The sequence below is a fragment of the Doryrhamphus excisus genome, linkage group LG2 (assembly GCF_037039965.1).
Source record: "Doryrhamphus excisus strain RoL-2023G ecotype Guam linkage group LG2, RoL_Dexc_Guam_v1.1, whole genome shotgun sequence".
Classification (NCBI taxonomy): domain Eukaryota; kingdom Metazoa; phylum Chordata; class Actinopteri; order Syngnathiformes; family Syngnathidae; genus Doryrhamphus; species Doryrhamphus excisus.
Genome location: NC_136358.1, coordinates 25,820,862 through 25,846,168, shown reverse-complemented (window position 1 = coordinate 25,846,168; position 25,307 = coordinate 25,820,862). Strand labels below are relative to the sequence as shown.

The following is a 25,307-nucleotide window of genomic DNA, read 5'->3' as shown; positions in this document are numbered from 1 at the left end:
CAGGACGCAGGCTTGGGAGTACTTTATTGTAAACAGAAATGTAACTAAATTCCACATTTTGCTTGAAGAATAAAGTTTTGTGTAAATGGAAGACCTTTATTATTTGTAACTCCAATGGATGTTATTATGGGATGGCGTCATCAAGTGCTGAAAGGATTTCCCCAATGCAGGCTTAAGTTCAGGCCTTATTGTTTTATCATGTCTTTTTTTTTCTTTTGGTTAACAGGAGCGGATCTTCCTAACATTGTCCAACTACATCTTCACCGCTATCTTTGTGGCTGAAATGACTGTAAAGGTAAGCCGGTAGTTGTTCATATATCCTATATGTATCTATTTGCTGTGTTTCTCATGTCTCTTTATGTACCTACATACCTAGCCACCAAATGTATAAAGCATATATAAGCACATTTAACCAACAATCATCACCATTTAGTTGGTATAGTTGGCATTTTGCTTGGGTCTCACATCTGCTGGTCACACGTGACTCAGATTTAGGAAAAATTGAGCATTGAGCATGTTGATGTGTGTCTTTAAGATGCAGGGTTCTTGAGGTAGCTGGTCTTAAATGACCTCCTGAGACGTGTTTTTCTGCTGATTTGTTGTGTGACGGTTATGGAAGTTCCATGCTGCGGTTTTCCTGCCTTCACTAAACTTCTCTTACACATTGTTGACCGGTCAAGATTTCATCAAAGCAATAACATCTGACAACCATAGACCAGCATCATTAAAAGATCATGTGATACTCTTATTCCTGTCTTACATTTGCATAAGATGGATAAACCAGGCCGAAACTACTAAGTTTCATATAATTCATATCTGCTAAATAACCATGTGTGCTATCAGCCTGTAAAAACATCCAGAGAAAAACGGCAAAGAGGGAAGTGAATTGAGTCTGAAATGGGAAAAGCAAATGAGAAAGCGGGTCACACTTACAAAGAGTAAACACAATTTCTACATGCACCCGTCATCACGGTAAACATTGGACTGTCTCGCCAGGATCCAAATGCCTCTGCTTGCTGAAGTTCATGGGTGTCAGTCATCCATAGCCCCCTTTCTCTATTTTTGGCCTCTGTGTGATTACCGGCCACACAAATATTAGACCGTCTCGCTCAGAAACGCACACATTCTCCATTCTGACAAGTAATCCCTGGATGTCGTCGGTTGTCGAGGTTAGAGGTTCAATTCAGCACGTCACCTCTTTACTGGTCAAAATTCAGGGCAGGAGCTTCTTTGATGATTATATACATTATTCATATATAGCATGTATATACAGTAGGGAATGCTGTGCATTGATGAACACCATTAAAATGTACTTTTCATCCTCCCTTTTCTTATCTCTCAGGGGAAAAAAAAAAAAGTTTGGTCTGGTTTAAGTTTAAAGGCGAAAAAGTCAAGACATCCTAATTATTATATACTGTATCCCAGAATGGAACTTGCATAATGTGAAGAGTAAATGATGAATAGGGCCTGTGGACATTTATAGCAGGAAGTAAACAATCCCTCCATAAATATAATGAGATATTAAACATCGCTTCTCAGTAAACCAGCACAGCTTGATAACAAACAAGTCATTTCTCTGCCAAAAAGTCATACATTTTTAGAAACCACACGGGTCCAAAAATCTGTTTTTATAATATATATTTATACTTTTTATAAGTTGATTTTACTTGACATGTTGCATTTTATATTTCCCTGTTAAAGAAATTGCAGACGGAATTGCGGAACTGGCCATTAAAAATGCAATCAACTGTTAAAGGCTGAATCGCATATAAATGTACACAATGTGAATGGAATGCTTTTCGCAATGTGAGCAAAGGCTGACATCATTAGAAAAGATATTTCTGAAAGCCATCGCTTGTTGATCACAGGTTCTTGGTTCCAAACCCGCCCGTGATGAGTGAATTTCTGTGAAATGGGATTCAATGTTAATAAATATACTCATAATAAACTTTTTATTGCTATGCTGATTTCTGCTAATTACATTGGACTGGCGTGTAGCCATATTATTACCACCAGGTAACCGCATTGACTAGATGTTTACATTTTGTGTTCAGATTGTGGCTTTGGGTTGGTGCTTCGGTGATAAGTCGTACTTGAGGAGCAGCTGGAACATTCTGGATGGGATGCTGGTGATGATATCCGTTATCGACATCCTGGTGTCTTTCTTCTCCAACTCCGGTACAAAGATCCTGGGCATGCTCAGAGTACTCAGGCTGTTGCGTACCCTGAGGCCACTACGGTAAGCGACTCCCAAAAGAAATCAAATGGTCCTTAAATGTGTTTTGTAGACTTCAAATGTCAAATATTAGCAGCTTGGGATATGTAACAATGTGGGTCTCTTTGGGGAGATATTTTATTGCATCTGCATGGGTTCAATTCCACCCGAGGCCATCTCTGTGTGGAGTTTGCATGTTCTCCCCGTGGGTTTTCTCCGGGTACTCCGGTTTCCTCCCACATTCCAAAAACATGCTAGGTTAATTGGCCACTCCAAATTGTCCATAGGTGTACCCCACCTCTCGCCCAAAGACAGCTGGGATAGGCTCCAGCACCCCCCGCGACCCTCGTGAGGAAAAGCGGTAGAAAATGAATGAATGAATCTGTTGCCATTGTATTAAACGGCCACTTTTGAAAAGAACACCTGATGCAGAATCCTCTCGGGGGCTTTCTGTCCCGTGCCCTGCCACACTTAATTCACCAGCGAGCAGCAAAGCTGGTTGTATTACTGCCAAGATGCATGCTGGGTCTTACAGTCAGATTAGAAAGTAGCTTTTTTACTTAAATTTCGGGGGGCAATGGGCAACCACCTATGTAATTTGAGGAAAAAATGTAAAAGGACAGCATGAAAAGTAGGATTAGGCAGACTATGAGTGGGTGGGCAGAGCGAGCGAGCCAGCAAGTGAGAACAGAAACAGTAGAGGACAGAAAAAGAATGAAGAGGAAAAAGCTGAGATGAGTGAATTCTCACTTTCTGTTGTTGACGTGGCAGATAAGATGCAAGGCAGCAGTACAGTAAGATACTTTATACCTTAATTATTCTGTACTGTATTTGTACTATGACTTACTGTACATGGGCTGGAGAACCATACCAAATTACTCTCCCTAACAATTATTCCAGTTATTCAAATTCCAGTGCAGCGCTGTCATCCATAAAGTCAAACAGCACTCCACTAATTCCACGGCCGACTTGTTGTCTCCGCTGCTCGATTCTAGATGACGTGTGCTCAACAGGTGTTTGAATTAAATATGAGATTGTGTGTGTTTCCCCTTCAGCACCATTTAGCAGGGACAGCTCACACGGGTAGGAAACCTGAAAAAATCAGCATTAAAATAAAATAACAATGAATCAAAAATAAATTCATTCATTTTCTACCGCTTTTGGGTCGCGAGGCGAGAGGCGGTACACCCTGGACTGGTGGTCAGCCAATCACAGGGCACATATAGACAAACAACCATTCACACTCACATTCATACGTATGGAAATTTGGAGTCGCCAATTAACCTAGCATGTTTTTGGAATGTGGGAGGAAACCGGAGTACCCGGAGAAAACCCACGCATGCACGGGGAGAACATGCAAACTCCACACAGAGATGGCCGAGGGTGGAATTGAACCCAGTCTGTGCGCTAACCACTCGACCGCCATACAGCCATCAAAATAAATATAATTCACTAAAGATATTCAATATACAGTCATCCCTCGTTTATAGTAGTTGATAGTAGTTATTGATTTCAGATAAGATATAGGATTCAAGGTCAATAAATGGAATATTTCTGTAGTTTTTAGGACTCTGGCTGCTTGGTTTCCCCTTGTTTTTGTTCTTGTACGCCATAACTAAACTAAACTGCTGTTCCACAGCAGGTTCCTTTTACATAACAGCTCTAACAGATCTATATCTCACGCGCTAGGGTAGCTGACAACCAGAGCTGTCCAGTTGTTAGTCCCGACTAGTCGTTCTTAAAATATGTTTATGCGCACCTGTCTGCTATTGATCTGCTGTGTTTAAGTGAACACAAACACACGCCTCTGCAGCCATTCATCAAGCCCACAGTTGAGGGAGTAAGAAGTCGCCTTTAAGGAAGAAACAGGAATTGAAAACCACATGTTACCAAGTTGCACTTAAATGCCACACAACACCGCCTACATCAAATCGACAGTTCAGCCAAGAAAGACCATCCTTTGTCCCCCACCGGGACTCAGTGTATCCATTGCTGGTTCTCTCAGATGTCACTTCATGCAGATTGATCGAAACCTCTTTGTGGTGTTTTGGGAGGTCAGGTGCTGACAAACGGTTGGTTTTGCCGTAATTCCCTGCTGTTGACCCCTGTCGTCTCAGCCTTTGAGCTCATCCGTCACTTCATGATGATGTAATTACCCCCAGGCTTTCACTTGGACTGCAGTGACTCCTAGCTGACAGCAGTGACTGCCGCCAGTTGACTTGCTGCATAATTCACTTTTTTTTTTCCTCCCTTCATGTTTGTGTGACAACCTCTTGGCTTTTCCCTTATTTAGTGGAACGTACAAGATCATCTCAGGTGGATTGGTGTTTCAAGGGTGAACAAAAGGAAGTTCATTCAGAAGAAACTACATTTTCGGGGAAAAAAAGTAGAATAGCAGCTGCTTCATTTTTTATTCTCTGTATACCCGCACAACTCACCGTCCCTCTTCTCCTCCCTCTCTTATTTCTATCTTCCCGAGTCCCTTAATTACATCCAGTGTTTACACTGCGGGAGCAAGCCTGCCACTTATTGCCCTACTTGTTGTTCTCATTTTTCGATGTGAGGGATGTGCTGCTGGAGGAGAGAATATAGTGCATGCAGGTGTTGTGGGTAACGACAGCCTCGTTCTTGCTCTTTTTGTATAGAACACAAAAACAAGGGCACACCGTGCACTGCTAGGAAATGATGCAGTTGGGTGGAATGTCAGATTGAAATGAGTTATGAGATTTCCATCCATACACCTCTTTAAAGGTTGAAATTGCAATTGCAAATAACTCTTTTTTTTATCCGGCAACTATAAATAAAATAAACAAATGAATAAGTAGACTAACATTGCTTGACTGAAATGACTTTATGCAAAGATGACACATTTTTGGATCACCTTCAGACATGCCGGGTTACGACTTTCTAACCAGTTATTGAAAGGAACTGAAGAGACACTGAAGTGTAAACTGATGAGGTGCGGCCATTGCGTCTGTCCTCTCTGATCAGCGCTATCGATCGGTGGCATCGGTCAGCCCAGGCTCCTTATTATCTCATGTCTTCTCTTAATGTGATATTGATTATGCTTTCACTCAACTGTCTGCTCAGGGGAAAACATGTTTTACGGACAAAGACGAAAAGGAAAAGGCATCACAGATTAGCAACCCTGGCAGTTTTTTTTTTCCTCGCTGGGTCTTTGTCGTCTGTCATTTACTATTGAGCTGTTGAACCGTCTCTGAAAAGGTGCTGCTTCATGAATGCGCTTCATGCACATTCACACTTTTCCCCCTCTTCCTGCAGAAGTGTTTGCACTGACAGGATTTATTTGATACAGCGAAAGCCACCACATTAGCAGCGTGGAGATACTGTATTGTTGACATGCATTGTTTAATCGTGAATGATCAATAACAAAAACAGAGACTTGTGTTGTTACTGTGTTAGTTAGCAAATAACTACACAATCAATGGCTGGGGTTCAATGACTTCTGCGTCTTGTCACCGTGCATGCACGATGCTAATTTTTGTGACAAAAATATGTTACAACAACACGACAAAGGTATACGAACTGACGCAAACTTTTTGCAGAATTTTTTAACTAACTGGGACGAACACTAACCAAGGTTACACTGTATTTGTACAAAGTTCTAAAAGCTGGTTTAGGATTTGTGATGTGTTTTTAATGTAAAGAAAATAATAATAATGATTGATCTTTAGATCTGCTTCGCTCGTATTGTTCCACATAACAAAACTGCATTGTTTGTGTCTTCTGTGTTGACAGTTTGGGCTGGTGGGATGGACAGATGTAGTTGGAGCGCTCTGACAGCTCCATCATCACCATCATCACCACTAATATTCAACTTATATGTTGTGTTTTAGTGTGATCAGCCGAGCTCCAGGGCTGAAACTGGTCGTTGAGACGCTGATGTCTTCACTAAAGCCCATTGGCAACATTGTGGTCATCTGCTGCGCTTTCTTCATAATATTTGGCATCCTAGGAGTACAGGTAGGTGGAACGTTGAAAAATCAAATACAATAAGGACAGGTCTGAAAAATAAGAAATACAAATATTTTACCACTTGAGCCACACTGAAAAAAACAAAAGAACTAATGCTGTAATATTACAGAAGAAATGAGAAAAAGAGAAAAGTCAATCAAACAAACACTAAGGCCATTTCAGGCTATGTTGTGTTTCTTAACACAATCACATTAAACATTTTATATGTATAAATTCTAGAAAATACCCATTAACCTTTATCTGAACTATGCCTCCTCCAAATCCTTCATGTGCACCTTAAAAAAATTGGAACCTCTTCTTCTTCTTCTGCAATACAGACAGCAGAGATGTGATCTGTCTACGTTTTTTTTAAACATTCCTTTTCAGGGAAGCGCCAAAATGTCTGCCATAACAAAAGGAACAAGTTGAGTGTCATAGCAGAGAAGAAGCGTTTTTTGAAGGAATCGCATGTCAAGCACTCACCGCCACCCGTAAAGCTATAAATGGACCTCGTCAGAAGGGCCAGCGTAGTTAGTCATACCAAGAATTCCGTCATAGTAAATGTTCGTCTAATGTACAAATGTCACATAAATTCATGCATGAGTAATCTTTAATACATCTTGCAGAGAGCAGCTTTCCAACCCTTGTTGTTGGAGGAAATGTATTCCACAGTAACATGAGAGACAGCCATCCCACCCATACGTCCCATACCTCCGTGATTGCTGCCAATTTGTCAGTGACATACACGTCTTGTCTCGGGATTGTCAAATCTGAGCACTGCCATTATGGTACGGAACATTTCCAGGGACATGGTGGCTCGAAATATCGCTCTCCCCCCCTCGTCAACGTTCCATAGACTTGGGCAGGCAACTGCTTCTGAGGGCTGACAAACTTTGAACATTTACAGCAGTGGCGCTATGCATGATGCTGATGAACGCTGGTGCAAGGGGCCCTAGAGTCTTGAAGAGCTAGGGTCGCTTCTGCATATTAGAAGCCCAAAGTAGGCATGAACCGGAGGTCAATCATATCCATCGTCTTCCATTCTTGGCTGTAATGATTGATCCCATACATGTCACGGCATGGAAGATGGCCAGTCTGAAGTCATTCAAATTTACCGCCATCCTGCTCGCAACTGGATGTGGAACGACGCAACAAGCTGGTTTTTACTTAAGTACGCTTTGATGCATGCTCCTCTTGTTGTTGCAGCCCTGGTGACTACAAGAATCTAACCTAAGGTATCTACCTGAGGTAGGCCTACAAAATCAGCAGGGCACCAAGTAATTATTTCCACCATGGTAAATATGCTTATCTGTGATCTCATTGCAAACTGCCCAAGGACTAATCTGTGCGAACAGGCACAATGCCCTTGGTGATGTACAGGCTCCTATCTCTCCACCATTGGCATGTTTATAATGCGGAGCCTCTTAATATTGTAGTGTCATGGAAGGTTAATGCTGCAATGGTAACGTGTGTCTGTGATTGGATGTCCCTACTCATTAAAAGGTTTCTGTGCCATTACAGCAACAGCTTTGACCTTTATGAAAATGCTGCCAAACAATGAGTGACCTCTATTTAATTTCATCCACGATATACAGTATGTACTGAACAGCTTTTTTTCAGGTTTGCCCAACATTGAGCCTGATCTTTTAACCACTGTTGTGAGTTAAAACAAAGGTCAAAGATACTCAGCGAGACATGGTTTTACAGCCAAAAGTTTGTAGTAGTGAGTGAAAATGCATTTTAATCTAAAAATAATTGAGGAGGACGGGGCTGGGTGTTGATCCACCCATGGCGTTTTGGCGTTTTGTTTTGTTTTTTTCCATCAGAGTTCAACAGTTGTGTCGATGTAATGTCCAAACAGCAGATGTGGTAATTCTACATTTGATCAAACTTAACGTAATTTACAGTCTGCGGCTAATTTCTGGCTAAATTCCGATCCTGTGACATCTCATTTACTTCAGAACATTACTAATCGTTTAGATAATATGCCACCCAATATAAGAGTGTGACACTAAACTCATCATACAGCAACTTAACACTCAAAACAACGACTTTAAAGTGTTCCCATAATGAAATGTATTATGGTATGGTATGGTATTATGGTATGTATTATTATTATTATTATATCTAAACAACGCACTAATCGGCTTGTTTCTGTATTCTTGTTCTCAGCTCTTTAAGGGGAAGTTCTTCGTTTGTCAAGGTGAGGATGTGCGGAACATCACAAACAAGTCGGACTGTTTACAATCCAGCTACAAATGGGTCAGACACAAGTACAACTTTGACAACCTGGGACAGGTCAAATCTCTCAACATTTTTCATTGTCATTTTTGATTTGTCAATTCATGCATCCATTTGAAATGTCTTCTCATTGTTAGGCCTTGATGTCGCTCTTTGTCCTGGCATCGAAAGACGGCTGGGTGGATATTATGTATGACGGACTAGATGCCGTAGGAGTAGATCAGCAGGTACCAATCAATCTGCTAAATCCGTTTGCATTAAATGTACAGCTACAAACCCCTATGTACATATCATGTGTGTTTCAGCCAGTGATGAACTACAATCCATGGATGCTGCTTTACTTCATCTCCTTCCTCCTGATTGTGGCCTTCTTTGTGCTGAACATGTTTGTGGGTGTCGTCGTGGAGAACTTCCACAAGTGTCGGCGCCACCAGGAGGCTGAGGAGGCCAAGCGCAGGGAGGAGAAGAGACTGAAACGCATGGAGAAAAAGAGACGGAGTAAGGAGAAGGAGCTTGCTGGTCGGTAGTCTTTCCACATCTTTCTGAGTCCTGCTTGGTTTGAGCCTGAGCCTTTTTTTTTTTTTTCTGTTTGCTTTTTGGTTTGGCCGAGTCTGAAAGAACGCAACTGGTGATCTAGTACCAAAAGTAGTGCTTTTATTTTGTGGTAGAGCCCCATTTCATCCCTTAAACGCCCACTCGCACCTAGACCTGTGGCTATTTTTGTCTGGCGGTCACTTGCTCTGACCCTGCAAACGTAGGTACAGGCTCTGGATGCTTTTTATTCAAATCCATCGTCATATATCATATGAGGGTGGATTTTAAGGAAAGCTTCCCCAAAAGTTTGCAGAGTGAGGAAAGATGACAGCCCACGCTTGTCCCCCACCCCCTTTTACTACTTGTATGATGGACTGTAGACATCGTGCTTGGGTTGGCCCCTTTGAGCATGCCCGCTGAGTGCTGACATATGGGGCTTGCATGGTGATGAATAGAGCTAGAGGAAGGGGGAGTCATTTGGTTATAAAATACCATCATCTAAAACAAGATGACCCCCCTCCCTTCCCCTTTTTTTTTTTTTGCATGTAGTTTTAGTACAGCTGCAGGGGCAGGGATTAACCACAATCTGGACATTAAAGCCAGGGTTAAATCACTGCTTGTCCCCCTCCCCCCTGTGGCTGTATAAGAGTTGGTGATAAATTGCTTGAGTGGCTGATTATGACTCTGCTGTCTCTTACGCCTAAATCACCTGCTGGCATATGCTAGCATTAAATACCATGAGTGTCTGTACCAGTTAAACCATTTGAAAGGCACGTGTTGGCAGTGGACTCTCGAGTGGATTTTCTGCTCTACGATCCTTTAATTTCATGGTGATTTGGATTTCATGTGTTGAGAAATACAGATGACTTCATATTCAAGAAGAAAACCCATAATCGATGTCTGACTTCTGTGGAAACGTACCCGAGTCTTGCATACACATTAAAACATCAGGGACTCCTTGGTTGTTTTTGAAACCACACCAAATATTCCCTACTTCTTCTTTGGGATTTCGAGTGTGGCTACCCTTTTTTTGCAGATTGCTCTTCTCACGTTTCCGGTTAGCTTTCAAGATGAACGACAGGTTAGATGTACGGATTATAGCAAACTCGCCAAACGGTAGATAAGGTGTACTGATGAGATGGTTAGGTCCTGTTCCTCCTTTTATATTGAATAGCTGCTACGAATCCGAAGAAGTGGACTCAGAATCTCTGGAAAGACAAAATGTATAGGAACCTAAACCAGCTTAATCTTCCGCTGCTTCCTTCTGGTCTTACTCCATCCCTCTTTCCCTCTTTCTTTCTCTTTGACTCTCTCACGAGTCTATCGTTCATCCACCCTTCCTTCCTTTGCTTTCACCTCCCGCTTTCTTACTAACCTAGTCTCATTCCTCTAGATTTAATGGTTCCGGGGGTGAGTTGGGCCCTATCTGAAGGCACATTAAAAGGTACCGCGTTTCCAGCATGTTCTGTTTTGTCCCTTAACTCCTCACACCGCCACCGACTCCTCATGACAGCCCACCATGGTGGCACGGGTTCTAAGTTTTCAGTGATCATGGGAGGTAGGGTCCCATTACGCGTCCCCCCGCCCTCCTGCCTCTCTTCCATCAGCCCTCAGTCCGCTGGACATGCTATTTGCTGTTTTTCTCTGTTGTGACTTTGTCTTTCACAGCTCCTTTATACTGTCTGCAATCCATCGCTGTCCACTGCAATACACCGCCGCTGCAACCCCAACGATGAAGATTATACTCATCTCATTAGATTAGCGGTATGATGTGTCGTGGTCCTTAAACCAAAAACCGATCATCTTCTAGTTGCTATGGGACACTGACGTTGACGGAGAAAGCAGAGCAAACAATAAAAGAACCAAAATAGAGAAAATGAGCTGAGCGACAAAGACATTGTTGCTCCATCTGTAATGTGGAAGTGGTTTGTTTTGGATAGACCAGATGTAGTACAGACGTGGAGTAGCCGAGCGACTCAACCGTATCTTAGCCTCATGGTCCACTACATACGTAACCAGTGGCTGGACTTTGAAGTCGTTCTGTCTCCAGACAAGTTTTTTTTTTTTTCCCGGAGGAACAAACGGGTGAAAACATTACAAGTGAGTTGAAGGAGTTTCTTCAGGAATGGGACATAGATGAGAAGAAAGTGACAGTGGAAGCATCTGCAGAGGTCCTTTGGCAAGCTCACATTTAATGTCATTATTCTTCATGATATGGTTTAAGGTTTGTAGCTTTTTACATCCCAAAAATATTATATTACTATACTCAGGTCCGCACCCCCCCAACGCAGTGTTTGTATAACATTCGCTTCATATTTATATGAAAGTGAAAACCCTTATGCAAGCTACAAATGAGAACAAAAATAGCATTTTGACAAAATATTTAGTGAAACCTCATTTCAACGCGATCTTGAGTTCATAGTCATAATGATAGAGAAAGGCCTTATGAAACTTTTAATAGCTCTTATGCAAATCAGACACTTGCTAACATTCTGAACTTTTTTCAGTCTCATGACATTAATGTAAATCGTATGCAAAGCTGTCACACTTCGGTAATGACTTTTATTTCAGATGAGTTAGTAAATTTACACTCATATACAAATACAATACATGCAAATATTCCATGTGTAGCTTTTCTTATCAATGAATTCTCTTTTGCTCTCTCTTTCCTTGTCTTGCTTTAGCTCTGCCTCACTATCAGCCTCTTGACTAAGCGCATACACCATCCCATGATGGTGCCTCGCTGAATCTGGGTCAGCTCGAAACAGAGATAAATCTAACCGGAAATTTCACATTGACTTTCTTTCTGTCTTCTATTCCTTCCATTCCGTGAGGAGGGGGGGGGGGGTGTAATTAATATCAGTGGTCCTTTAGGGAAGGGCTGCTATAGGAGAGGGAGGATTGGAAGAGGAGGTCTCAAAGGATGTGTAATATAGCATTAGAATATAGTCAGATCTAGACGAGGGGAACACTTTGAAACAGGTGGTTCTGGTGTAAAGAAAACCTGTTTAATTTGCAGTACAACATTCGGGAGGGGGGGGGGCAGCACCAACATGAATGTACTGCAACTGCTTGAGTTATCAGAGGGTGTTTTTGGCATGCCTTGCCCTACTTTGACCTGCATCCATATTCCAATGAGACACCATAGAGACGTTCTAACTCACATTATAAATGCATGTAACATCCATTAAATTAGCTAATTAAGCTCACTGCCCTCTTGAATGAATATACAGGTGGTCTGAGACTGCGATGCAAGTTTTGATGGAAGTCAGCTCGTATCCTTAAGGAAGTACAAGGAATGAAACACCAAATACAGTAATAAATATAATACAAATTAAAAGTACTAAAAAAATAAAAATCACTTGCAACATCTGTAGCTGAATAATAAGACCACTACACTACAGTATTTTATTATTATATATATAAGGAAGATCCTTAACGACGGAACCTTTATGGGTTCTATTAGTACCCATTAGTACAATACTCCATGTACCTTGAAAGATCAGTCACAATACTCAATACACAATACACAATTTGAAAAGGCATAGTGTATTCTTCCTCAGTGACTCGCTGTTGAGTATTTGCGAGCGTAACCGCGAAAGGTGAACCCCGTTTGACATTATACGCCCGTATCTGTTGACACAGATTACAGATGGCTTTCATATGCTGACGACGTTACAACAAAGAGACTGGAACCGCTAACATTCAGTGTCCTTTGGATGGAAAAGCTGTATATTTTATGGTGGGAAAATTCCAACGCTGCTCATTATGAATGTTGCATGTTGAGAACTTTCTCGATGAATATTTTATCAACAAGGATGTTAACAAGAGAATTGCAGATAGTCTCAAAAGGCAGAAAATATCTCAAGGAAAGGAAACGTACAGTGACTACTAAAAGACCAATATGGGCAACGTCTGGTCACATTATATATGTATATATCTCTTGGAGATCTATAAATATTAAATGTGCAAAGAAATTGTAGACTAAATCCCCATACAATGCAGCAGAAGCACTTTACACTCATTTGTATGACTAATATGTGTTCTCACAATAAATTAGTTGAGGATTGTTTGAAAAGTTAAGCTCTACATTACATTCAGTGTCACGCCATTTGCATCTGCTGTGTGTGCATGCAAACCACTCCAAAAAAAAAAAAAAAAAAAAGAATGCTGCGGGTGGACGCCATAGTACATCAACGGGGATTCTTTGCGGTTAGCCAGAATTGAAGTGAGCCACGCATTTAACAAGAGGGAGGGAGGGGGGGGTGATGCTGCCAGCTTCCCATCATCCTGTGCCTTGTCATCACCGTTATCCCTGTGACTCCGCCTCCCACTCACTCCTTTACCATCCAGTCCCCCCATTTCAGTTGGTTCATTGCTCAAGTATGACTCAGAAAGAGGTGTGTCAGTCTATCTGTGAACCAGGACAATGTACTGTATGTGTGTCTGTCTACCACGTGTACAAGCACAATGTGAGCGTGTGTGTGTGTGTGTGTGTGTGTGTGTGTGTGTGCGAGCGGCTAGTGTCAACCATGTGAACAAGCACAATACGTACGTGTCAATCTGTGAGTGCAGATGAGAGAGTTTGTTTTCATGCCTTGTCATTTTTTGGATGATTCTGTGTCTTCTTTTTTTTTCTTTGATGCTTTTTCTTCTGGACTCTACAATTTGCTCTGCTGCTCCGCTCCACTTTGAGTCATGACGGATGACTGTTCTCTCATTGTTTTCCTTCCTTCACACTCTTTTTTTTTTTTAGGCATTTTGATATTTATCGCACAAGGCAGCAGAGCATTTTGGAATTCCAGTTTTTGTTGTTATTGTTGTTATTGTCTTACAGTGACTGTTTTTGTTGATATCTGTTTTTAGACTCTGGATTGCTGGATTCCAAATATCTGTATCCGGTCTTTGACTCTGACGGCAGACAGAGTCTAAAGGTTTAGTCCAGAACCATTCACCACGAAGGGCAGAGGCATAAAAGCAGCTAGTAGAAAAGTGAAATAGAGCAATTGGAGGAAGTGCTTCTTTCTTTTTAAGACTGGATTTACACTGCAGGTCTAAGAGCCCAATTTAGTACCAGGTAGCACTATGGAGCGCCAATTTCAGAACAGCGACAAACGGTGTGTGTAATAGTGCAAGTTAAAGAGTAGCCTACCAGGAAAGTCGTCCATCGCTGTGGTCATTCTCTTCCTGGGAACTAAACCCAAAAAGTCTTATAATTCCTTCGTCACACACTTTGTCAGCCTCTTTCTTTTGTTGTCGCTCTTGGTCTCACTTTTGTTTCAAGGCACATTAGCCCTTTACCTTGAGTTGTCCTCTTCACCACGCAGTAGTCCAGCATTTTGAAACCCGTTAGTGATTTTTTTGATGCACTATAAAGAAAGACACACTATGAACCTTGTAATCCGAATTCCACTCAGATTTCCCAGGCTCACTCTGCTGCTTTGGATCAAGCAGTCCTCACAGAAGCTGTAGTAATTCTACACTTGATCTACACAGATCAAAACACTTGATGGATGAATAATAGATGTTAGAATCATCTTCACTCATCCAATCCAATCCACTAATTATTGAAGCTGCACTCTAAGCATCTGATTGTATGTTGTTCAGGTACACAAGGTTGCAGTATTGTATTATATCGAGTATATACACTATATGCTTCAGTAGCAAAGGCAGACATTTGGTTTATATCAGACTTTTATCCACATTTGAAAGATTGAGAACATCTGATTTTATGTGTTCTTTTCTCTTTACCAAGACCCATATCGGAATCGGGGGCCACATGGGAGAAACCAAATATATCTCTTGAACCATGTAGTGTAAATCCAGACTAAATTTTACTGTTTTGCATGCCTCGCTCTTCCTTTCACGGCCATCCATATTACCCCCAATCTTTTTTTTTAGGTCTTGTGTATTAGTCATTACCTTTCATTCCAAAACACACTTTTCTTGAAGTTATGGATCCATCGTGCAACTACCACAGCGTCAAGATACATTCAGAGATGACCCAGAAATGGAGCAGCTACGTATATCAGTATCGTGTTGAGTTTCACGGCCAGACCCAACTATACGTTGAAGACCGCAACCTGCACGTCCCCATGATCACCACATGCTGGGCACAAGCACTGTGCTCCAGAACCATAACCAATCCAACCTACGCTCACCCACGCAGTCACAGTATTCCCATAGTGCTGTACTGTGCTGGTCCTTATTCATCAGTCCTTCACAAAGGGAGAGTTACCGTGTCTGTATTTCCCAAAAAAATGACCACCTCGGAAATGTATGGATTATATTTTTGAGAGTGGCCGCATCCAAAAGCAACTCTCTGGCCAAATCCACCTGAAGTCTTCAGCATCCTCACCTGTAGTCGTGAATGATCTTATGGAAGGTGAATGATTCTGAAAGCCTGTAAAGGAACATCGGTCGTGGGGTTGTTTTTGGAACTAATGGTACATCTTTCTTTTCTTTTTTTTTTAATGTGTGTGTATGACCCAAGGCAGATTGTTAGCAAGGGACTTAGACTCTGGAAAGTGTATCATTCAGTGTCATATCAATCAGTGCATACGTACATATCATATTAAATCTTATTTTTTGCTACCCCTAAACAAAAATGTACATTTACTATTATAAAAACAAAAATCAGGTAAAAAGAGCTAAGATTTAAGTCCCTAAGCAGAATTTGCCCTGGTTTGTCTCTGACATTTTTACAGGAATAATATTTCAAAGCATACATGAGGAAGGGATTGTTTAATTCAGGTTTGCTCTGAAGTGTTCAGTGGATAAGATACTCCTTCTCTCTCGCTGTTCTTCTCCATTGGCCCAATCAGTACCTTTGACCTAGAAATAACTATCAATCTATCTCAATTTAGTTCACATACATTTGGTCCATGGCGGCAAACCCACTAACCCCCAAGCCGATTTTTTAAAAGCTACCTTGTTTTCCTTGGCCTACTATATGCTGGAGCCTGCAAATTGCTGATTGGATCAAACGCTTTGAATCCTGAAAGAAGCAGGCTATTGCATCCCCATACGGGCTTGTGGCCAAACTTAGATCTTCAAAAACCTACTTTATCTGTGTCTACTCATTGTAAAACTGCACTCTTTCTACTAGACATGGGTATATAACTGTACTGTATAAGGAAATATTAAGAGTCATATTGAGAAAAGTGACAGACAACAAAGAACAAAGCAAGGAGAGCAAAATAACACAACGTTTTTCCATTTTGTTCTTTATTACTAGCAGTGTCACAATGGAAATACAGTAAGGTCTCGTTATAGCGATATCGGTTAAAACGAATTACTACTTATTACGATACTATTTTCATTTCCCGGCAAATTTTTAGTCTTTTATGATATAATGATATAATTAGCTCCGTTAGTACGATACACGGTTATTATGATAATCCGGTTACTACGATGCCCTTTTCATCTCCCGCCAGCCAATTTGGTCTGCTTATATCGATACAAAAGCAGCTTAAATCAATCTTTGCTTAAGGATTTCAATACCAAAAAAGAACACGGCGAACGGCTGCTTCCAGTCAACTTTATTTTTCACACTTCCACCACCAGAGCGCAGCACACACAGCGGAAAACACCCGTCCCTCGCGCCTACCCCTCCGGGTGGCAACACCTTCCCTATCGATAGTTCCGGGGTGAATTATGTCCCGGTAATCACTACAGCGTAAGTTTATTTTTATTTACTGTAGTACAAAATGTATTGTAGTACAAAAGCATGCTAGATACGCAATCCATGAACTCAAGGAGAAAATTACATGCCATATCAAAGATCCGCCCACTTTTAATGCAGTTCGGCGCAGGATCGGATATATGGATAGTCCGGTTATATCTGTATTTTTTCCGACTCCCGAGAATATCGATGTAACAAGACTTTACTGTACTGCCATTTGAGTGGACACTTGCAGTATGTTCCACATATGGCCTATATTGTATTTTATAGTTCATCTTTATCGGAATCCTAAATCATACATTTCTTGGATGGACAGTTTTTTTTTCCTTTAAAAGCTGATTCAGCCCTTATGTCTTATTCCCCAATGAGAGTAGTCTACTGTACGTTTGGCACACACCACAAACCGCACACTAACCACCCGTGCACCCGTGGGGAACATCCTTACTCAGCTGCAGTGCTGCACCTAAGCTAATTGGGCGAAAGAGAGCTCACAACACCCCGGAGACTTTTCTCCAGCCAATCGGGTGATAAGGTGACTGAGAGGTCAGCCTTACGATCCCTTCCTCATCGAAACACCCAGCACATTCTGCCATCCTCCCCCGGTGAGGTGAGAATGAAGCTGGAAGTTTCTCCTCCGTTATGCCCTTTTCTTGAGAGGATGGATGTGAAAGAGGTGAGCTGCTGGTTGAGCAGAGAAACAGATGAAGAGAGAGTGAAACCTCCTTGTCTGAATATAATGGCACCTTCCTTTTCCGGGTTTTTTCAAACAGACGTATTAAACCATAAAGCTGATTGAAATAGATCTTGATCAGAGGTGGAGGTATTCGATTGAATTAGTCCTCACAGCCAGACAAAGGAGGGTTTACATGTCTCTTTGGTCTGTTCATTATCTGGTCCATCGTTTAAAGTGATCTTATGTATGTTCCCAACTAACTAACCTTTTTTCCAGATTTGACAACTCTCCTCCTTAACTCATCACGTCTACTTTACAGAGTCCCATCATGTTATCTCGTATCTCACTTTATGAATGCCACCCCTCCCCTTCCTCTTCCTCCAATGTACCCCCCCTCAAACCCCCCCTGCAAACCCAACTTCCAACAGAAGCTCAGAGTAAGCCCTACTACTCAGATTACTCTCCGACCCGTTTGATTATCCACAAGCTGTGTACCAGCCACTACCTGGACCTGTTCATCACCATCGTCATCGGGCTCAACGTCATCACGATGTCCATGGAGCACTACCAGCAACCCAAGGTCAGATGCCTAACCTGAGCGTTGCCACGGTTACCAACTTAGTTTGTTACATTGTTGGTTTTCTTTGAGCTCAAATCTGCAATCTAAATGCTACAGCAACTTCACTTACGGCGGTACAAGCCATCTACGCTTGCCAAACAGATTAAAATAACCTCCTGGATTGTTTTTTTTTTTCCATCAAGATGGCAGCTGAAGTACACATGTGAGGTTCTTGGCAGATGTAGTTCTGTTGGCAGATTTGGTCGCTACACACAAACGTGCGCCATGTTTACCGCCACTCAGACGTCAGTAGATATGCGAATTATGATTCCAAATGTTTCAGGTGATGTTCTTTTCTCAATCATTAGGAGCTGGATGAAGCGCTGAAGATCTGTAACTACATCTTCACTCTCATCTTTGTTCTGGAGTCGGTCTTCAAGCTGGTGGCGTTTGGCTTTCGACGCTTCTTTAAGGACAAGTTAGTATTTAAACCGACATCCTTCTATAACGTGCTGTGATGCTGTTGCTGAAACGGAAGTCCTGCTTTTAATGGACTGTACCACAGAGAGGGTTTTTGTTTTTTGTTTTTTTTGCGGATGGTTTTCGGTAAAGCCCGTATGAATAAAAAGGTCCTCATTAAACTGCTATAAAACAAGCTGCCTGAGATGATTTCATGACTTTGAAATCTCTGGCTTCCAATGAAAACCACACCATAATAAGCACACACGTGCTGCCACGCATCCCATGAGAGCAAACAGTCTCACACAGACCTCAGTGGAGGCATTGTGTTTTTGGAACAGATCTACCCACATAGAGGTCATGTGCATTCTTTGCCAGAATAGACCGCTTTCCTGTGTGCATTTGGCTGCGCTCGACTCTGACATAACACACTCACACACTGGAACTGGACAAACCTGATTAGCACAAACACCCACCATTATCGTCACTAACTTTTTACACATTTATCTTGTTCCAAACATTTTGTACTTGAATAAGTCGGGGATGTGAAGCAGTCTGGTGTGCTTGCACCATTTCGCTCTATGAAATGAAAACTACGCCACTGATGTGTGTTTAATTGGCTTCGTTACTCTGAAGACATTTCCCTGTTACCTTAGCTCTGGTGGAATAAACTGAAAAGGAAAAATTTTTTGCTTCTTCGATCGGTACATGCAGTGGTAAGATGCTAATAGCCTCAAAATTTAGAGACACCCTCGACCAGCCGAGAAGTATAAATTAGTCACTTTAACAACCCGGGAAGTTGTGCTATGCTTTGTTCTGCAGGTAATTAGCTGAGCCAACAAGCAGACCTCGATGATTAAAAAAGATATACGGTGAATACGCAGCTTTAACAACTCCCACTGAGGCACAAAAACATGTAAAACATTTCAAACTAGGTGAAAATGTACTTTGTAATACTGCGGAAGTAAGTCTAAACACAATCCTTTCCTCCTGTGTTTCCATTTTTCATTCTTTATGCCGCTTAATTCTCCTGAAGGTCGTGGGCGTATCCCAGAGGACATTGGGCGAGAGGCGGGGCTCACCTAGGATGGTGCAGATATAAACATTCTCACCCATGGACAAACTCCACATAACTCATTACAAAGGGCTGAAAATGAGCACCATAGGTCCCCTTTAAATCGTTATATTGGTGTGACAATCAAGCACTCGAAATTTTTGACCCAATGAACGGAAGTGATGCATGGTTTGTGTTGGTGTTTAGGTGGAACCAGCTGGATCTGGCCATCGTTCTGCTATCCATCATGGGTATCACCCTGGAGGAGATTGAGGTCAATGCTTCACTGCCTATTAACCCGACTATAATCCGCATCATGAGGGTGCTGAGGATTGCGCGAGGTATGATCTAACAACCTCCATCCACCTCCTCCCTTTTCCCTGACTCACTCCATCACAGTCCAGTGATTTTAAGATGTCTTTGTAACACACCCTGGGAGTCTCCTGCTTTGTCATTTTTATATGGCAGGTCTCAGCGTGGTTTGGGTCGGGTTGGAAGCTAGCAGATGGTACTCACAAAAAACAATCAGCTGAGAAACCGCAGTGAGAGTTTGAAGGGTAAAAGGAAAGGAAATGTAGTTTTGGAGAGCCAAGATGCATAATGGATGTACTAAGTGGATCGGGCTGCAAGTTACACACACGCTGTAATAAATGAGGTAGGACATGACAATGATTAATAATTCTTACCTGAAAATAGATTACACCAGGAAGGGAAAGAATGGAAGTGGTGGAAGGGGCATTTGAGGGTGAAAGTTTACTCTGGCTTCAGTGGTGTGAAAATGTGTTCACCCTCTTCCCCATTTCTTGAAAACATCTTAATGATCCCCTTCAAGACCTTTGGAAAAATACTTTTTGGAAAGTGTGTGCCAGTACATCTGGCATAAAAGTAATGCCACATTCAGAAAAAGAACATCCTACCAACAGTAAAATATGGTGGTGGTAGTGTGATGGTCTGGGGCTTTTTTTGCTGCTTCAAGACCCGATAGAACTTGCTCTGTTCTGCTGTCTACCACAAAAAACCTGAAGCAGAAAGTGCGGCCATCTGTTGGTGAAATCAAGCTGAAATAAACTCGAGTTCCAAAACATTCCAGCAAGTCCACCTCTGAATGGATGAGGAAAAAACGAATGAAGACTTTAGAGTGGCTTAGTCAAAGACCTGATCCAGATTTTTTCCTGCCTTAATAATGAAAGAGTTTTATTTAAACCCTGCATTTTATGTTTGGTTTTATTTATTTTTCTTCTTAGTGAAGACTTGGAAAACTATTGCTGTACTGTAATTGATTTTAATTTTAGTTGCCATTCCTTTTCAATCTTCCATCTGAGAAGCTCATGTAGCTACGTTGAGCTATGTTATGTAGCTATGCCAAATATAACTCAGCCATTTTATTGTTTGACATCACACAAAGTGCGTCAAAGGAAACGATACACTAGGCAGGACTAACAGAAGATTAAAAAAAATAAGAGTAGCTACATTTCCAATGCATGTGGTTTCTGCTCATATTTGTGACTTTGTGCCAAATATCATCAAGCAACGGGAGCACTCAGAAAGTGCAGACCTCTGCCAAGGATTTAACATTTGTCACCTGCAAAATCAATGAGTAAAAAAGCTGCTATCCAGCAACAATCTTAATAGCGTAAATGAATTAAAGTTTCATTCTTCTGGAGGGAACAGAATGTAATAAAAACCTACATGAGTTCAACAAATTAAAACCTGGATTAGATTTGGCAGCGATTGAGGTGGAAACCTGGGATTTGAAGTTGAAATGACTCCTCGGTGTGCAATCTGAATGCTATCCAGTTGAAAGTTGTTTTAAAGCAGCTTCTGACCCCTTAAATGTAAAGTGTACACTTTAAAGACATCATGAGTGTGTGGGCCCCCCGCTAAAATATACAGGAAGCTGCACATAGAAGGAAGGAACCGTTTTTACGTTTTTAACCATTTCTACATCCACTTTGTCGACTGAGTTTCTAAGAGATGCTTTTAAATATAGCTAAAGAATGCTGACGAATCCCAAGAGTGTATTCGGAGCTATGTTTTCAATATGCAAGTTACATGCTTTACCAGCAGCTGGGAAACTGTGGAACGTTTTATTGATGCTGGATGGGCTTTTCAAAGCCGGGAAAAGTAATTTAATGAGAAAAAGCATTCCAAGATGAATATACTTACTTTCTTGTGTGAGGTAAATTGTTGTTTCTATGACGCAAGTAACCGTTCCATCCCTATTACTTGTTTAACAACAGCTTTTTTGGCAAAACTAATTATCTTCAGGATTATATTACGTCTTTGTTGTTTGGAGTGGTGACCCGGGTTTTAATGACGTGGAGATATTTGGGGTTGTCTTTCATCTTGCTTGTTTTTAGTGCTCAGTAAGTTCCTGCACTAATCACCTAGGAGTCATCACATCCAACTTAAGGCGTGCACCTCAAGCAACGTATGTTGAATTGTTATGCATAATGAATGAGACCGGGTGTTACCTCATTGCCACCAGGAGAATATGGGTGCAATGACTTAATGACTGTTTGTCTGTCTACAGTACTCAAGCTCTTGAAGATGGCGGTGGGAATGAGAGCGTTGCTGGACACCGTTATGCAAGCCCTGCCTCAGGTACATTGCGAGCATTGAACCCTTTTTCCATGCCCATCATTGTTCCTGTTATGGCTCTTTGGTATCAGAAGCTGCGCTGCAATAATGCCGGATGTGCAAAAAAGCGTTTCCTCTGAGCTTGCAGCCAAAACTAGAGACACGTATTTGCATATGTGTACCCGTGCAGTCATTGGGAAGTGAATGTAGGTGCAAAGAGACCGAGTGAGTGATGGCTGGCGGATTGGAGGGTGTTTCAGCTGATAATTTGGAGTGTGAGAAAATAACACATCCCTATTTTCGCAGCATTGATTCTCTTTTTTAATTTATAATGATTACGCATTTCAACAAAGAAATACAACATCGAGCTTTAGAGAATCTGATAATCAAGGGTATTGGCGGTGAATGCAGTTTTTTTTATGCTGGTTTACATCACACAAAAATACAGAAATGTTTCTTCACTTAAACTAAGAGCTGCTGGTTTTCATGTCACAGCAGCCAGGATTAAATGGACCCCTATGTCTTTTGATTCTTCATAATTATATGTCCTCCTAGATCTTCTGGCTGCTTTTTCCTCAATTTCCCACTTACTTCTTCACGATAATACGATATTTATATTTTCCCTGTGTTGCTGGTTTATTTCGTCTGGGATTTCTGTTCTCTGACTAATGCTCCTTTCTTCTTCTTTGCGCTCCACAGGTGGGGAATCTGGGTCTTCTCTTCATGCTTCTCTTCTTCATCTTCGCAGCCTTGGGAGTGGAGTTGTTTGGTGACTTGAGTAAGGCCACTCTATGCATGTGTCATTTACTGTACACTTCCAGTCCTAAGTTTACATTTATTTTTGTAAATATCGGCACTCTTTGTTTGACCAATACTCAGAACGGTGGCAGAGTCTGAGGAACTCAAGGCTTTATGGTCAGATGACAATGACATGAAACATTCAGTTATTTGGCCAAGTTACAGTTTGGAGTGGTCAACTGTGCAGCAACTGTCAAAACGTGGTGGTGGTAGTAGCAGCGTCATGGTCTGCAGCTGTTTTTTTTTTTCAGCGTCACCGCAAATCAACAGCTTGATGGCTGAAGCTTGGCTACACTTGAGTGTTCCAACAGGACAATGAATGATCCCAAACAGACTTTGGAACGGACCAAGAGGCTAACATTAAGCTTCTGGAATGGCCTTCCCAAAGCACTGACATCAGCGCTGTTGAATATTTGTGGACAGTGTTTGAAAGCCAGGAAACCATACAATTGAAATGAACTGGAAATGATTTGTCTAAAAATGCAGTCAGAATTAAGTCTGTCGAGGTGAAACTTCACCAACCAAGACTGTTTTCAGTCATTTGGCATGAAATACGCTAGTCATTAAGATACAGTTTACTGAAACCTCTGCCTGCCAACGGCAGTCACCACAATAACAAAAATACAAAACTCAATTTGCATACAGTACAAAATTTCTGTCGGAATTCATACAACACATTTTAATGTACATGGCCCCCGGCCCTTGAGTTGACACCTGCGTCTTTCTGTTGTTATCCTCATTCATCTTTCTCTTTTTGGATTCCCAGTTTGTGATGAACTCCACCCATGTGAGGGCCTGGGCCGCTATGCAACATTCAAAAACTTTGGGATGGCGTTTTTGCTGCTCTTCAGAGTTTCAACTGGGGACAACTGGAATGGTATCATGAAGGTGAAGCAAAGGCGGCCATATTGAATATTGCTGTTCTCGTATCTACTCACCGACGCTTCTTGTTCCTGTCTAAACTTGGCTCACAAGCGACAGATTGTGTATGTTAGTAAATAATGTCAGAGTAGTGGTCTGATGTGTATCCATCCGTCTGCATTGCATTCTGGCTTTTTCGTGATTTTATAGAAACTTTGCTAGACTTTCCTCTCCAATTTGTACGATTCAGCTATTGTGAACCATAACCACGTTCTTTCTTTGTTTTTAGCTAATCTAAAATACATATTCAATAGTCCCTTTGTCATCCGTGTCATGTAAAGCTTTATGAATATATTTAAAATGTATCATTTTTTAAAACCAAACTATTAATACATGAAAATATTATCATAGGCTTTATCATTGGTTATGGTCAATTTCAGTGTTATACAGCAAAGTAGCCAATCCAGGGTCACCACGGCAACAACAGAGGCGTCATAACAAGATGGAGACTAATGTCCAAATGTCATCCCTGTTCCAGGACACATTGAGGGATTGTGCACAAGACACGGGAACCTGCTACAACACTGTTGTCTCTCCCATCTACTTCGTCTCCTTCGTCTTGACCGCTCAATTTGTCCTGGTCAACGTCGTCATTGCCGTCTTAATGAAGCACCTGGAGGAGAGCAACAAGGAGGCCAAAGAGGAGGCCGATCTGGAGGCCGAGTTGGAGTTGGAGCTGCACACGGATGGAGGAGACATGGCAACCAGGTCGCCCCAGCTTAACCCTCTTACACTGGGCTTGGACAGGTCAAGTTCTGGGGGTTCCCCGTGGAGGTCCACTGGAGGAGTGGACGCGGGACAGGAAAGGGACTCACCCACTGTTGATATACCCAGAGAACCTGTGAACATCACAGACGACCCCCCATCATGCCTGGAGCCACCTCTGGAGGTGAGGACTAAGTTTTGTGTGGGAAAGTTTAGTGTATTATATTATGCAATGTTTATGCATTGATACGGAAAATAGAATTATGTGCTAATTTTGTTGACTAAAGCAGCAGCTGAGTCACCATTCTGGACTTAAATTTGTCACTTAGCGAATTACATAATTCCAAAAACAGCGATGTAGACTTGTGATAGCTTCATCACCGTGAAAACAAACCACACATTCACATAATGCCTCGGGTCCGTTTGTTCGCTTCTCAGTGGTCCGTGCAGTTTTCACAATGAAATGTTCTCTGAAGCTGTGTCCACATTTTAAGACCAGGACAATTACTCCCACGGCTCAGGTCATTTGTTGTGAGTGTGGTTCAGCCCATTAATTAATTCCCTGGCCCACGCTGAGGGGTACTCAGCATGCTTTATGAAGTAACTCAGTCATGGCTGCTGCTTCACTGCATTTGTAGAAATGCATTTGTGACGACTTGGGATCCGACAATATTCCGTCAAAGTCACCACAAATGTCTGGCATGAAAATATAGCGGAGCTGTCTTAAATGGCTTATTTTCTTCGATTATTCGGAGTATTGGGTAATGCGACTGGTGACTGTAACTGTCATCTTTACGCTGCTATTACAGTATTTATTGTTTACACATTGCCCAACTCCCGACAGCCGTAAACTAGCGAGCTAACCATTCTTTCCTTCATTTTCTACCGCTTTTTCCTCACGAGGGTCGC

The 25,307-nt window shown here is 41.8% G+C and overlaps 1 protein-coding gene across 6 annotated transcripts in view; it reads left to right on the top strand.

Moving 5' to 3' along the window:
• cacna1g (calcium channel, voltage-dependent, T type, alpha 1G subunit) overlaps positions 1-25,307 on the top strand; it is a 157,675-nt gene that overhangs the window by 119,269 nt on the left and 13,099 nt on the right. For 2 of the 6 annotated variants that reach the window (XM_078788920.1, XM_078788923.1), the window contains 13 exons: positions 227-295; positions 2,055-2,239; positions 6,073-6,199; positions 8,363-8,488; positions 8,569-8,658; positions 8,737-8,950; positions 17,754-17,902; positions 18,250-18,359; positions 19,602-19,735; positions 21,928-21,998; positions 22,674-22,752; positions 23,539-23,660; positions 24,172-24,582. In XM_078788920.1, coding sequence (XP_078645046.1) covers positions 227-295; positions 2,055-2,239; positions 6,073-6,199; positions 8,363-8,488; positions 8,569-8,658; positions 8,737-8,950; positions 17,754-17,902; positions 18,250-18,359; positions 19,602-19,735; positions 21,928-21,998; positions 22,674-22,752; positions 23,539-23,660; positions 24,172-24,582 — 1,887 coding nt within the window. Of the gene's footprint in view, positions 1-226; positions 296-2,054; positions 2,240-6,072; positions 6,200-8,362; positions 8,489-8,568; positions 8,659-8,736; positions 8,951-10,358; positions 10,410-17,750; positions 17,903-18,249; positions 18,360-19,601; positions 19,736-21,927; positions 21,999-22,673; positions 22,753-23,538; positions 23,661-24,171; positions 24,583-25,307 lie in introns of all 6 variants that reach the window. The other 4 variants (XM_078788921.1, XM_078788924.1, XM_078788919.1 and 1 more) reach the window with 3 other exon arrangements.